The 13,339-nt window shown below is 37.9% G+C and overlaps 1 protein-coding gene across 12 annotated transcripts in view; it reads left to right on the forward strand.

Annotated features, from left to right (window-relative positions):
* The window catches only part of MYO6 (myosin VI), a 137,491-nt gene that overhangs the window by 93,438 nt on the left and 30,714 nt on the right, over positions 1-13,339 (forward strand). For 11 of the 12 annotated variants that reach the window (XM_082405034.1, XM_082405033.1, XM_082405039.1 and 8 more), the window contains 6 exons: positions 1,202-1,274; positions 3,074-3,201; positions 5,952-6,047; positions 6,342-6,515; positions 9,930-9,968; positions 11,730-11,823. In XM_082405034.1, coding sequence (XP_082261160.1) covers positions 1,202-1,274; positions 3,074-3,201; positions 5,952-6,047; positions 6,342-6,515; positions 9,930-9,968; positions 11,730-11,823 — 604 coding nt within the window. Of the gene's footprint in view, positions 1-1,201; positions 1,275-3,073; positions 3,202-5,951; positions 6,048-6,341; positions 6,516-6,849; positions 8,393-9,929; positions 9,969-11,729; positions 11,824-13,339 lie in introns of those variants that run through there. The other variant, XM_082405035.1, reaches the window with a different exon arrangement.

Genomic DNA, 13,339 nt, shown 5'->3' on the forward strand with positions numbered 1-13,339 from the left:
AGACAGTGCCTTGATCCATGTTTATTTTTATAATAATTCTTTAAAGCAAATGTGTGAAGTTCAAATTCAGGTTGAGTTCAAGTAGACAGTGCCTTCTAGAATGACAGAAACCTTTTCTAAATAGTACGTCTCGTGGGAGGAAATATTTAAACGTTCAGGGGGAAGAAAAGGTTGAAATATACATCACCCTAAGCTCATTGCGTTGCTCACGCATCTGTGATAAAATCCCTCCCTCCTCTTTTTTTTTTTTTTTTTTAATTTTAAGAAGATACCAGAATTACATCCAGGAACTTAACTTTGATTTGTAAATTATTCTTCTAAATTATGTTTATTTTCCCCAATGATATACTCCTCATTTATATCACTGTGTAGATATTAGAGCCCATTTGCAGTTAATTGCTCTCTCCTTGATGTTAGTGCTTGTCTATAAATGTTATAACTCTGCTCCACCTGTCTTTAGACGATGATTGAGGGCTATTGAGGATATATAATAGGAGAGACAAATTTCATGTCAGCAGGGAGCTTGTTTGTTTAGCGGTTTTTTAAGCTTTTTAAAATTATCAAAGCAAGTTATGTTCCTCTGTGTATTCCAGGGGCAAACAAACGATGGCCTTCAGGACAAATCCAGCATGCCGCCTAATTTTACCAATGAAATTTTATTGGAAGCCAGCCATGCTTCTTCACCTACTGTTACCTGTGGCTGCTTTCGCCCTGCGGTGGCATAATTGCACAGTTGTGACAAAGGCAGTATGGCCCACAGCTGAAAATATTTACTATCTGGCCCTTCCAGAAAAGTTTGCCGATCCCTGGTCTATTCTGCTGGGAAGTTTGACTTGAGAATTGCTGAAAATGTTTCAAAGCCCTGGTCTTGTCTTGGGTTTGAATGGTTACAAACAGATCCCTGTGTTTGTGCCCGGCTGCCCAGTGTATTTTGGGAAAAGCGTGCTTATCTGCAGGAGGGAACATTTCCACATAGTGTAAATCATGTTATGCTGGCCATGTAAGTTTTGATCTCGCCTTGCTTTAGGGGCAAGGATTTTTCTTCCCTAATGTTTGGTAAGGCTTCTCAGTCCCCGAATCAGCTGGTGTGAACCTCGTACACGGACTAATCAATAACTGTTAACGATCGGATATGGCACAGTGAATCCATTTCCTATCACACAGTAGCTCCATATCTATGATTATGATTATTTCATTTTAGGAACAAGAACTCTATCAAAAGGAAGGTTTAGGTGTGAATGAAGTACATTACGTGGATAACCAGGACTGTATAGGTATGTATTTTTTTTTTGCTCTACTTTTGGGAAATATGGGAAGATACAGTGAATGATTTCACTAGTAATTTTTCTGTGCTCTGCTGGTGATGGGACTTGAACTTGTGGTACTTGAGAGAGGTTTTACTTCTCTAGTACTGCTAGGAAGTTATTTTTCCTATGAAGGCATCGAATTCAGCTATACTGAAAGTTTTCGTAAAATTCCTTCTATCTACTGTGAGGGATATTTTCTTTCTTAAACAGTTAACGTGAATAAGTTAAGGAGGAAAAAATTGCTTAAGCAGTGAAGGGATTTCTTATCTCGTGTGGGGAAGCCCGAGGTGTCTGCCAGGTTTTGGCTTTGCCGTGTGCAGTTCTTTGTTTCTGTTCTCTGCATCGGCTGCACCCTCTGGCATCACAAGTTCCACGTGTCCCGTCCAGATAGCACCGTGCAGCAGGAGAACAGGGTCTCTGTTTTCCTTGTCTGTTTTTATCAGTAAAGAAGCCTTTCCCTGTCCCACCCAGGGAGTGCTCAGTCTGCCTTTTTCTTTCCCACCCATCTCTGAAATCAGCTGTTGGGCAAGCCTTGCTTTGAAAATGGAATCTGACAGTTGAGTCCGTGACTCATGTGCTAGATTTGGACAAGATAGTGTAATAATAATAACAACAACAATAACGATAATAACAGTACTTTACATTCGTGTTTCTTCTCAAAGCACTTTCACATCCTACCTGGTCCACTCAGCATGTCCCTTCACACACCATATCCTTTCTCAGAGGTATCTTGGCTGGAACTCCTCCCCTTCCATTTCTCCTTCAGCCCACTTCGGTCGTGCATCTATCAGAATACTCTCATTTATAGCTCAGTTAGCACGTCCCCCTCCACCTCCATTAACTGCCCAAGAAGCATCATTCTCTGACCTGTGCAGTCAGAATCTTGATTTCTCTTCCTATGTCCTGCGGCTTTTAGAGTCTGTCCCATTTAGCACTTCTGGATTTCTCTTCCTATGTCCTGCGGCTTTTAGAGTCTGTCCCATTTAGCACTTCTTGATTTCCCTTCCTATGTCCTGCGACTTTTAGAGTCTGTCCCATTTAGCATTTCTTGATTTCCCTTCCTATGTCCTGCGGCTTTTAGAGTCTGTCCCATTTAGCACTACTTGCTTTCCCTTCCTATGTCCTGCGACTTTTAGAGTCTGTCCCATTTAGCATTTCTTGATTTCCCTTCCTATGTCCTGCGGCTTTTAGAATCTGTCCCATTTAGCACTACTTGCTTTCTCTTCCGATGTCCTGTGGCTTTTAGAGTCTGTCCCATTTAGCACTGCTTATGTATTTAAGCAGCTTACATTTTGTAGTTATTTTAGACATACAGGAAATTCAAAAACATGAATGGAAGGAGCATAAATATGTGCTGTTACTGACGTTTTGCTGGAAAGTTTTTGAATCCATATCTATAAACAATTTTAAAAAGCTAAGCCTGCAAAAACTTGTGTAGTTTTACTTCAATTTGAATATAGATGTCATGTGGTAGTGGAGGGATTTCTGGCTCTTTAGCCTCTGTCCTAGCTTACAGATGGAATGGTTATTATGTTAGTTGCTTTCTTTATGGAGTGGTTTTTCTAAAACCTATATTAAATATATGATGTTATTTTCTAATAAATTGCAGATGTGAAATAAAATTCATCTGCCCTCTGTAGCTTGTGAGAGAATACAGTACTTACAGAATCATGTTACATTGTTTCTGACCAGTCCTCACAATTTGTGATCAGTAAGTTTAAAATGTTATGTTTTTTATCCTGTCATATTCTGATTTTTTGAAATAGATTTAATTGAAGCAAAATTAGCGGGAATACTGGATATTTTGGATGAAGAAAATCGCCTTCCCCAGCCAAGTGATCAGCACTTTACATCTGAAGTTCACCAGAAGCACAAAGACCATTTCCGACTCTCTGTGAGTTTGCTACTTCAAAATTGAGCCTCTGGTGGGAAGAAAAACTTTAGAAAGATGTACTAGACATTAGATATTAGGTAATTAGAATCATAAGTTATGTAAGGCTTTGAACAGCTATAAACATCTTCTGTAATTAATCCAGCACAGTATCTTCTATAGATGACCATTTAATTTGTATCTATATATTTTTGCTGCTGCTGATCTATCTAATCAAGGCGATTTTAGCTGGATATAAACTACATTTCACCTATCTAAAACGTACAAAAAAGTTTACCTGTTTTTATGTTCTCCCTTCTGAGTTAAGTGGCCATCAGTTGCTCTGTTTTGTATCATGTGACCTTGATCGCTTTCCAGGGGTTAGCACCTCGAGTCACAAGCAGCTACCTGTCTGCAAATTTGTAAGACCAGCAAAGCTTGTGGCTAAGAGTCTGACTGGTGGAAGCCATTCATTTAGTGATCAGTAAATTGATTTTGATGCTCTTTCCTTGAGAGTTTTGAATGGAAAAATGTACTCAGAGAGGGTCATAGAAGCTGCAGCAATAGAAGAATTAGCTAAAGGGAAAAACAGATACAGAAGGCAGTAGAAATAAATGAGAAGTACACTTCTGAAAGGGTCAGAAGACCTGGTTCCGTAAACTGCTGTGCTTGACTACCTGCTGCGGCAGTGAACGGTAGGGCCGTTCTCCGTAAGGCTGGAGCGTGCAGCTGTTGAGGTGTTTTCCATGTTCACCTAGCTCTGGGTTTATCTTTACACTCAACCACCATCACCTGCGGTAATGCAAGCGCAACTCCATCCTTGCACCCAGAAAGAGCTGACTAGCACAGAGAAATGTGGATGTTAATTTCACCCACGAAGGTAGGTGCTGCCTCATCTTAGAACAACAAAGAAAGGAAGGAAGGAAGAAGAGAGAAGCTGCTTAGAGTGGCAGCTGCCTCCTGTACCGTTTATTGTTTTGAGACTGTAGCGTAGTATAACATTCGCTGCTTTGAAGGGTCCAGGAGTTTAAGTGAATGAAAGCAAATATTCTTGTTTCCATACATCATTAACTAAATCAAGAACATGAATAGGTTGAAGGCATTAAAAAGCTGATTATAATTATGATAACCTTCTCTGGGGACTGCATCTCACAACTACCTGCTCCATGGACTTGGAGTTCTTCTGTATCCTTAAATAAGTCTCATGATGTGGAGACTGCCTCTCTCTGTTCAGTGGAGATAGAAAAAAGCAGTATGCGTGGGGCTTCCCTGGTGGCGCTGTGGTTGGGAATCCGCCTGTCAATGCAGGGGACACGGGTTCGAGCCCTGGTCCGGGAAGATCCCACATGCCGCGGAGCAACTAAGCCCGTGCGCCACAACTACTGAGCCTGCGCTCTAGAGCCCGCGAGCCACAACTACTGAAGCCCGTGTGCCTAGAGCCCGTGCTCCGCAACAAGAGAAGCCACTGCAATGAGAAGCCCGCTCGCTGCAACTAGAGAAAGCCCACGTGCAGCAACGAAGACCCAACGCAGCCAAAAATAAATAAAATAAATTAAAAAAAAAAAAAAAAAGCAGTATGTGTCCCCAACAAAACTTGCTGCTAAGATTAAAGACGTACATCTAGTCCTGTTTATTCACTGCTCCCTGTGAAGACCACTCTGTGGATGCTTGGTTGCCTTTACCAGGGGTCCTCACTGCTAGTCAACAAATTATGACCAGGGTTTCAGAGACATAGAGCTCCAAGGACAGCAGACTAAAGCATCAGGGATGGACTATGGCCACTTTCCTCAAAAGAGAATAAGAGCAAGACAGTAAATTCCAAGTTGTACAGATCATTACTTTTATTGTATGTCTTTGAAAATAAAATTATTAATAACCATTTATTGAACCTTTAGCATGTGCCAAGGCACGTTCTAAGAGGTTTGCTTGAATTTCTTTATTTGATCCCCATGATAATCCTTTGGGGTAGCTCCTGCTTGCATCCCTGTGCTAGAGGTGAGGGGACGGGCAGAGAGAGCTCAGGTGACCTCCATGTTTAGCGTAGAGAGAAAGTGCTGGATTTGGGCAGCAGGCCGGCGTCTTGACCCCAGGGTCGCCCTCTGACTCGTGCCGGCCTGCTGCCACGCAGACGGGGGCTCTGTAATCTGCTAGCTCTCTCACCCAGCAGAAGCCTGGGAAGGTTCTGATGTCTTAGCTTGTTCATTTTTGAATGAGATTGTCTTTCTTAACCTTAGGCTATTTTGAGGGTCAGATGTGATCTTTTATTTTGGAAACTTTCAAATAGGATACCAACATGAGATATTACAGTTAGATAGTACAACCGGAAAATGATGTTGTTTCCTTCAAATAGATTCAGGCTCATTGTGTAAACGTGTTAGGGTGTATGGTTTAAATCAGTAGTTTGGGTGTTTCTGTAGAACAGTGCTTCTCGGCCTTGGCAACGCCTAAGAATCACCTGATGTAAATGGTGTGAGAGGCTTAAAAGTTCTCCAGCTGATTCTCGTTCAGCAGCCAAGCTCAAGAGCCACCACTTTAGACGCAGGCATTTAACTTTATAAACTTTTGGTCCTTTTTTCTTTCCTAAGAGATTATAACCAAAAATATTTGCTAGATTTTACTGGTACTTTAAGGCTTATTTAAAAAGCAGTATAATTATATAAAGTATGAAAACTCCCTTTATAATTTTAAGTATTTCACATGCCAGATGTTTTCTAAAGGAAGTTGTGTAGTATATTTTTGATAATTTAATCACTGGTGCATGTATTATTTTTCAGATTCCCAGAAAGTCTAAGCTGGCAGTTCACAGGAACATCAGAGATGACGAAGGTTTCATCATCAGGCATTTCGCAGGGGCAGTGTGCTATGAAACAGTGAGTATAACTTTTACCGGGAGGAAACCGTGTGATGTTTAAGCTGTGCTGTGCAATATGGTAACATCTAGCCACATCTGGCTATTTAAAGTTAGATAAAATTTAAAATTCGGTTCCTCAGTACACCAGCCACCTTTCATGTGCTCGATATCCCCACTGCCAGGTGGTGGCGATATTGGACAGCACAGCTACAGGACATTTCCGCCACCTCAGAAAAGTTCTACTGGACAGCACCATGTTAAGGAATGTTATCACAAGATGGACCGAATCATTCCTGTTTGCTTTATGTTTCAGACTCAATTTGTGGAAAAAAATAACGATGCTTTACATATGTCTCTTGAGTCCTTAATATGTGAATCCAGGGATAAATTTGTCCGGGAATTATTTGAATCATCCACAAATAACAACAAAGATACTAAACAAAAAGCAGGAAAACTTAGCTTCATCAGTGTGGGAAACAAGTTTAAGGTATTTGTGCTCAATGTATTACTTGAATTTTTTTCTTACTGCATTAAAATTGTAATTGTTTTATACTCTACAGTGGATAGTGTAGATCACTCTGAGAAATGCCACGAGTGAGGTTCAGGAGCAGACCCTGAACTGTTGATGTTTGTATGCAAAATAACATACAATAGGCATAGTAATTGACCATACGGAAACCTTGTAATTTTACGAATGTGTTCCTTCTTGGTGCTTTAACATGTCTGATTGCTTCTCCTAATGTTCTTGCTTCTGCTTACTGTCTGGTTGACCTTCAAACCTTCTCTTTCCCATGTGTTTTTCTGTTTCCTTCCTCATTCAGCAGTTTTGTTTTAGCTGGAGTAGTCCAGCTCCAGATGGCTAGAGAGGACTAGTTGAGTTGAGAGAGGAAAAGCAGGCACTGCCAGGGGCTTCAGGTAAATGATCACCTTCGTGGACTCCTACTTACAGAGTGGCTGCCGTGTTAAAAAGAGCCCAGCTCGAGTTAATGATTTCATTTTGTAATTCATTTTTAACGTGTTTTCTCTCATAGTGCATTTTGGGTGTGCATATTACACTAAAATTTGATGAAAGCTTTTAATAACTTCTGTAACAGATAAATGCTTTGTGTGGCAAACCCTTCAAATTGCTTATTTGACATTGAAGAACACTTCATTTGTTTCATTAATTTTGGATCAGGAATTTATTCTTTGAGGTCTGATAAGGAATTGTCACATGATGTGCCTTAGAAATACAACACTACTATTTGGTTCTAATTGCTGAGTATTTTGCATAGAAAAAGACAATTTAAAAACTTTGTGTCACGTTTAATGACTAAAAAATTATAATAAATAGATCAAAGAAATAGAATTAGTTTCTCTCTTATACATTTCCACAAAGTCTTTTTGTTCTGTTTACAAGAAAACTACATACACCTTTCATTATGTGTACTTCAAATATTAAAAATGATGTAATTAGGAACAATATTTAGGACTCAGAATACTAGGATACTAACAGTGTAAGCTTCCTGAAATCCCGTGTGGATTGAAATGGGCTCTAAATAACTAACTTGATAAAATCATGTTTATAAAACAAAAGCTGAAACACAGATATAGGAGAATTCCGCTTATAACACATTTTTTCAGTTAACTGAATAAAAAGTCTTAAACTTTATTGTAAGTTATATTCATTAATTATGAATTTCTTCTTCTCTTGACAATATTCTTTCTCTTATTTGGATATTCTTAGATTCTTAAATAGACATAATGATAACAGATTGGTTTAAAATAGTACATTAGCCTGTATGAAATGGATATCATTTATTAATTGTTTTCCTACTGTGATATCGTTGTATTCCTAGCAAGAACATACTTGAAATTTTAGACAACATAAATAAAATAAAAAACATTCTTAAAATTCTTTGGACTAAAGTATTTTATATTGAGACTTTAAGTGCCTTAAAATTGCTTATATGCAATACAATGTATTTTGCACATCAAACTGCTTGAAAACTGTAACTAAAAGATGTAACATTGTTAATAATAAAATTTCAAAATGTTTTTATTGAGATACTTTGAAATGAAATATTAGTAGTAATTCTTATTTTTAAATATAGTGGAATAGCTCATTAAATTCAAATTCAAATTCAAGTTATGGGAGGCAATAACACAAAACAGGCTAGCATTTACAGTAATACTTCAGTTATCGAACATGACCGAGAATCAGAAGTTTTCCACTGTGAAGTGACATTTTCAGGTTATTGAAATAGAACTCTTTTACTATTAGTGTGTTAGAAAAAGTAATTCTTTTTGATGAAAATCATATTCTTTTATTATATGCATGAATAATTGTACTCTTTAAAATAAAAATAAAATACAAGTAAAGCATGCGTTGCATAAGGCTATTTATTATGCCTTTTGGTCTTTGACTGCTGTTCTTTGGTAATTGACGTTCTTCCCTCTTCTCTCAGATGCTATAGTTTATTTTTACTGCTTCTACTGACTTAACTTTATCTCCATGTTTTGGGAGAATACTGTGCTATGGATTAGGAAGCATGGGCTTTGTCACAGTTGTTTTCTTTCCAAATTAGAGGCTCTTACACTTGCTTTTCATTTGTGTGCTGGTCTAGACTGGTTAAGGTTGTCAGAACTCTGTGAAGCAGATCAGTGGGTATGACTGTATGTTTTTAATCCAGTGAGAAATTCACTCCATTTTTATGACTTAAGCCTATAATGTCTGAAGTGTTCTGCAGCATCACGCTTAAGAGAATGAGCCTTGGTGTTAGGTCCTTGTTGGAATCTTGGTTTTGCCATTACTAGCTCCCTGATCTTGGCAAGTGATTTATCTCTCTGGGCCTCAATGTTTTCACCTGTAAAATGAGACTACTAATATATCCTTCATTAGAGTTGTGGTGCGGATTAAACATGATAATGCCCGTGAAAAGCTTTGAGTAGTGTCTGACTCATAGAAAGCATTCAGTAAAGTATACCTATTATTATTATTAAGTATAGCTGTGATGGAATAAATATGTTAATTGAAGAATTAACATCTTAATTTATCTTTTGTTAAGTAGTACAATAAGCATCCCAGTATAAAATCAATATAACAATTTAAGTAATTTACTTTGCAGAGAAGTAAAGCAAATGCGTGATTTTAATGTACTGAACCAGAGTACGTTAAAATCACTTAATATTATTAAGAAAAGGAAAGGGCAGTAACTACTTGTACTGTCCATTGTGAAACTTTTTCTTGAGAAAATTGTCCTAGGCTTTAAAAATAATTGAAATGTGAAGTTTTAAAATAGTAGAGAGGGTTTCTAGTAGAGAAATTTTTTCTTGAGAAAATTGTCCTAGCCTTTAAAAATAATTGAAATGTGAAGTTTTAAAATAATAGGGTTTCTACAGGTAGGCAGGTCAGTTTCATTTATGAAAGGTGTTACATAAAACAGTCCTAATACATAGCATTAGTGTATTATTTTAAACACATTTTCATTCTTAAGGGAGCGTGACACAAGCTACACCCAGCTTGCCACGAGTTCACATACTGCTCCGTTGATCCCTTATTGAATGCCTCCCCGGCATTTTCATTAACTTCTTGCATTGCCTGTACACTTTTTCCTCATTCACCCCACCTGCAAGTGTGCATGTATGTTTTCTAGTATTGCTCATTTTCAGTCTTTTAATTGTATAAGTTCTGTGTAAGTAAAATAAGTTACTGTCCTTGGCATCATATATTCGTCATACATTTCTGCATGTTACTATCTGTTAAAGAGATTGTGTACCAGAAGCTGTTGAATTGTAATGTGTTATATATATCAGTCTTATTGCATGTTATTTTATTCTAATGTTGAAAAGCTAATATTTACTTATGGTATTATGTACTTCTGCTCTTTGAAATAATGAAGTGATTTCCTTTCTTCTACAGACACAGTTAAATTTGCTTCTGGATAAACTTCGAAGTACTGTGAGTACACTTAAAAAAAAGCCACAGGGTTTTTTGTTTGTTTGTTGTTGTTGTTTTTTTCGGCTGCGCCGCAAGGCACATGGGATCTCAGTTCCCCGACCAGGGATTGAACCTGTGCCCCCTGCACTGGAAGTGCCAAGTCTTAACCACTGGACTGCCGGGGAAGTCTTCAAAAACAGGGTTTTTAAATGGTCCTCTTAAACTATTATTAGTAATTACTCAAATAAGCACAGTAAACCTGGAATAATTAGAAATTCATTTAAAACCAAATTTCATCATTAAAAAAAAAATCAGTTTTTAAAATGGCTTTCATTTTGGTTAGGTTTTTTCTGAAGAAGGGTCAAATATATATGTGCAGTCAAATTGTTTTATAAATTTATAGAATTCTCTGAATGTTATTAAGATTATCCTATAGCTTCAGGAAAGTGAAAATAATTAGTTATCATAGGGAAGGAAAATGTATTTTTTAGGATTAAAGATAACGCATATAATTCATTTTCATTTTATTGCTCTGGCGGTAACATTCTCTAACATGACAGTGCTGATATGGAAAAAATGGACATAATATTTTTATGCCCTATTATAGTGGCAGTATTTCCTAGGAGCCTTTTTTTTTTAACTAGACATTTTAATTCTCTCTGTTTTTTAAAGAAAAATTCACCATAGAAAGAAATTTGATACGTGGGTTATATAAATGAGGCATGATTTCATGAGAAGACTTATTTTTTAAGCAAATCCACAGAACTTAACTGATTACTCTTCCTTTTCATGTAGTCATTTGAAAGCCAAATATTTATTCTCTCTGTGCTGTTATTGCTTAACTTATTGTTAGATTTGCTTTTGAAGCCATTAAGAAATTCTTTTAACTATCCTCATTGTTTGCAAATATTTATCTCTTAAGGACAGACCTTCTTTAAAAACCAAGTCTGATGAGGAGGTATTTTATTTTTATCACCCAAATATAATGCTACTGTAAAATGATTAGATTATATTTGTGATTTTTAAAAAAGGCATTTCTAAAAAGTGTTCTAAAAGTGTTTGCAGTGAGCGTCATTGTTGACATTAACTATTCAGCTTTGCAAGGTGGCTACTTGGAAGAGAAGCTGTTATTTGGATGTTTAGTGTATTAGCTTCAGTTCCCAACAGTTTCACTGTGTACATAGCAATATTTTCTCTGCCTCATTCAGCAAAAATCTGATAACGGATTGTAAATGAATGCCTTTAAGCTTTTTAAAATACATATCGGTTAACAAACAAAACTTTAAAATGTGCAGTGGTGCAGCTCAGGGACCTACTATATGTTTTTAAAATAGAATGATGAGAAAGGTTGACTTTTTTTTTTTTTTTAGCACTTTGGCCTAAATTTTAAGAGGCATAATTTTATGCCATCTTGTCATAGGGCAATTTTCTTATCACAGAAACACAGCATATAAATATACTTAAATGTAGAATAAAATCACATGTATGTCATGCTGTGAAATGTATTGTTTAAATATGTTGAAATATTTTACTAGGAGAGACTTTTCTTTTTACAATAACACAATTTTTTGGCGCTCAAATCTAAAATGTATTTTTCTAATATTAGTATATAAATGGCTTTACATTATAAAAGTATGCTAATGGTCTTAAGTTCCTTAGTGATTATTTTAAAAGAGGTTCCGAAGTTAATGATAATATGCTCTGAAAGTAGCTGGTATTCATAGAAATAAAAAAATGAGAATGCTATATGTATCATTTTTAAAAGTACCTTTATTATCCTAGGGAGCAAGCTTTATTCGTTGTATCAAGCCTAATTTAAGGATGGCAAGCCACGACTTTGAAGGAGCTCAAATTTTGTCTCAACTTCAATGTTCAGGTATTTCTCTGTTTTTGTAATCTATATCGGGGTGTGTCGAGAGTCTTAGTTCAAATAAAATTTAATATATGCAGTGTTTTCAAATAATTCACAACTATCTTGATTATTTATTTTTTTTAATTTTGTTAAACCTTCTGATTTCTGATTAGATCAGAGATCAGAGTTCATTTTTATTTATTTATTTATTTATTTATTTATTTATTTATTTATTTATGGCTGTGTCGGGTCTTCGTTTCTGTGCGAGGGCTTTCTCTAGTTGCGGCAAGTGGGGGCCACTCTTCATCCCGGTGCGCTGGCCTCTCATTATCGCGGCCTCTCTTGTTGCGGAGCACAGGCTCCAGACGCGCAGGCTCAGTAGTTGTGGCTCACGGGCCTAGTTGCTCCGCGGCATGTGGGATCTTCCCAGACCAGGGCTCGAACCCGTGTCCCCTGCATTGGCAGGCAGACTCTCAACCACTGCGCCACCAGGGAAGCCCTATCTTGATTATTTTTAAGTGCAGTAAGACTTTTATGTTTCCTTTCTTTATAAGAAAAGAAGGGCTAACAAATTATTTGAGCAATATTGGGTTATAGTTTTATTTCACAATTACGATGTTTGACGTCATTGAAGTAAAATTTATAAAAACTCTTCAGCTGCGAACCCAGGTCTCCCTTCGTGGGTGCTTTCCGTGGCCTTCTCAGTCCTGCAGCGGTTCGTTCCCCACGTAACTGGGTCGGGCGGTGGGTTTTGGTGTCCTTGCTTCCCACTCCACTACTTGTAAAAAAAAAAAAAAAGAAAACAACACAATACCCTCGGCTTCTGTGGAACTTTTCTGCACTTGGTTAAACTACCACTTTCTACCCCTCACCCGGCCACATTCTGCCTGTGCTTAGTCACCCAAGTCTTGGGCCCTGGGCTCCCTGTTTTCCTTCCTCCGTGCCCATCCTCCATCCCTCCCACACCACCCCTGCCTCTCCCACGGGTGAGGCCTCTCCTCTCCTGCTGATTCAGGCCTGGGACACTTCCTGAAACTCGCTTGCCTCCCTGACCCCTTATCTTGCTACTCTTAGAGGCGGATTTATTAGAAAGCTAAGGTCGCTTTAGCTTCAGGGTGCCTTATTTAAATGAGCTCCTATCAAAACCCGAACCTGATTTTGTATGCTTTTGTAATTTGTAATTTCATACTTTTTTTCTTAAAGTGCCCTCCCCTACTTATATAAGCTTCGGGCTCCCCAAAGCTACGTCTACCCTTGACCCTTCTCACAAAACCTTAGCTCTTTGTGAATCTAATTGTGTCCTTTGTCCTCATCTGCACAGAGAAAGCGGGCAAGATAGATTGGCACTGTTACAGACTCATGACCACTAACCTTCAAAGGGCCCTCATTACCCGCCCCACCAAGTTTCCCTGGCCAGCAGGTTCTGTTTCTCCCCAGACCAGTCAGACCCACCCTGCTCTCCTCAAGTCTCTGAGCCTCTGCTAACAGACAGCCTCACCTCTTTTTACTAACAAGCTGAAAGCCTTACCTGTGTGCTACC

Source organism: Balaenoptera borealis (genome assembly GCF_965194805.1).
Source record: "Balaenoptera borealis genome assembly, chromosome: 9".
Lineage (NCBI taxonomy): Eukaryota > Metazoa > Chordata > Mammalia > Artiodactyla > Balaenopteridae > Balaenoptera > Balaenoptera borealis.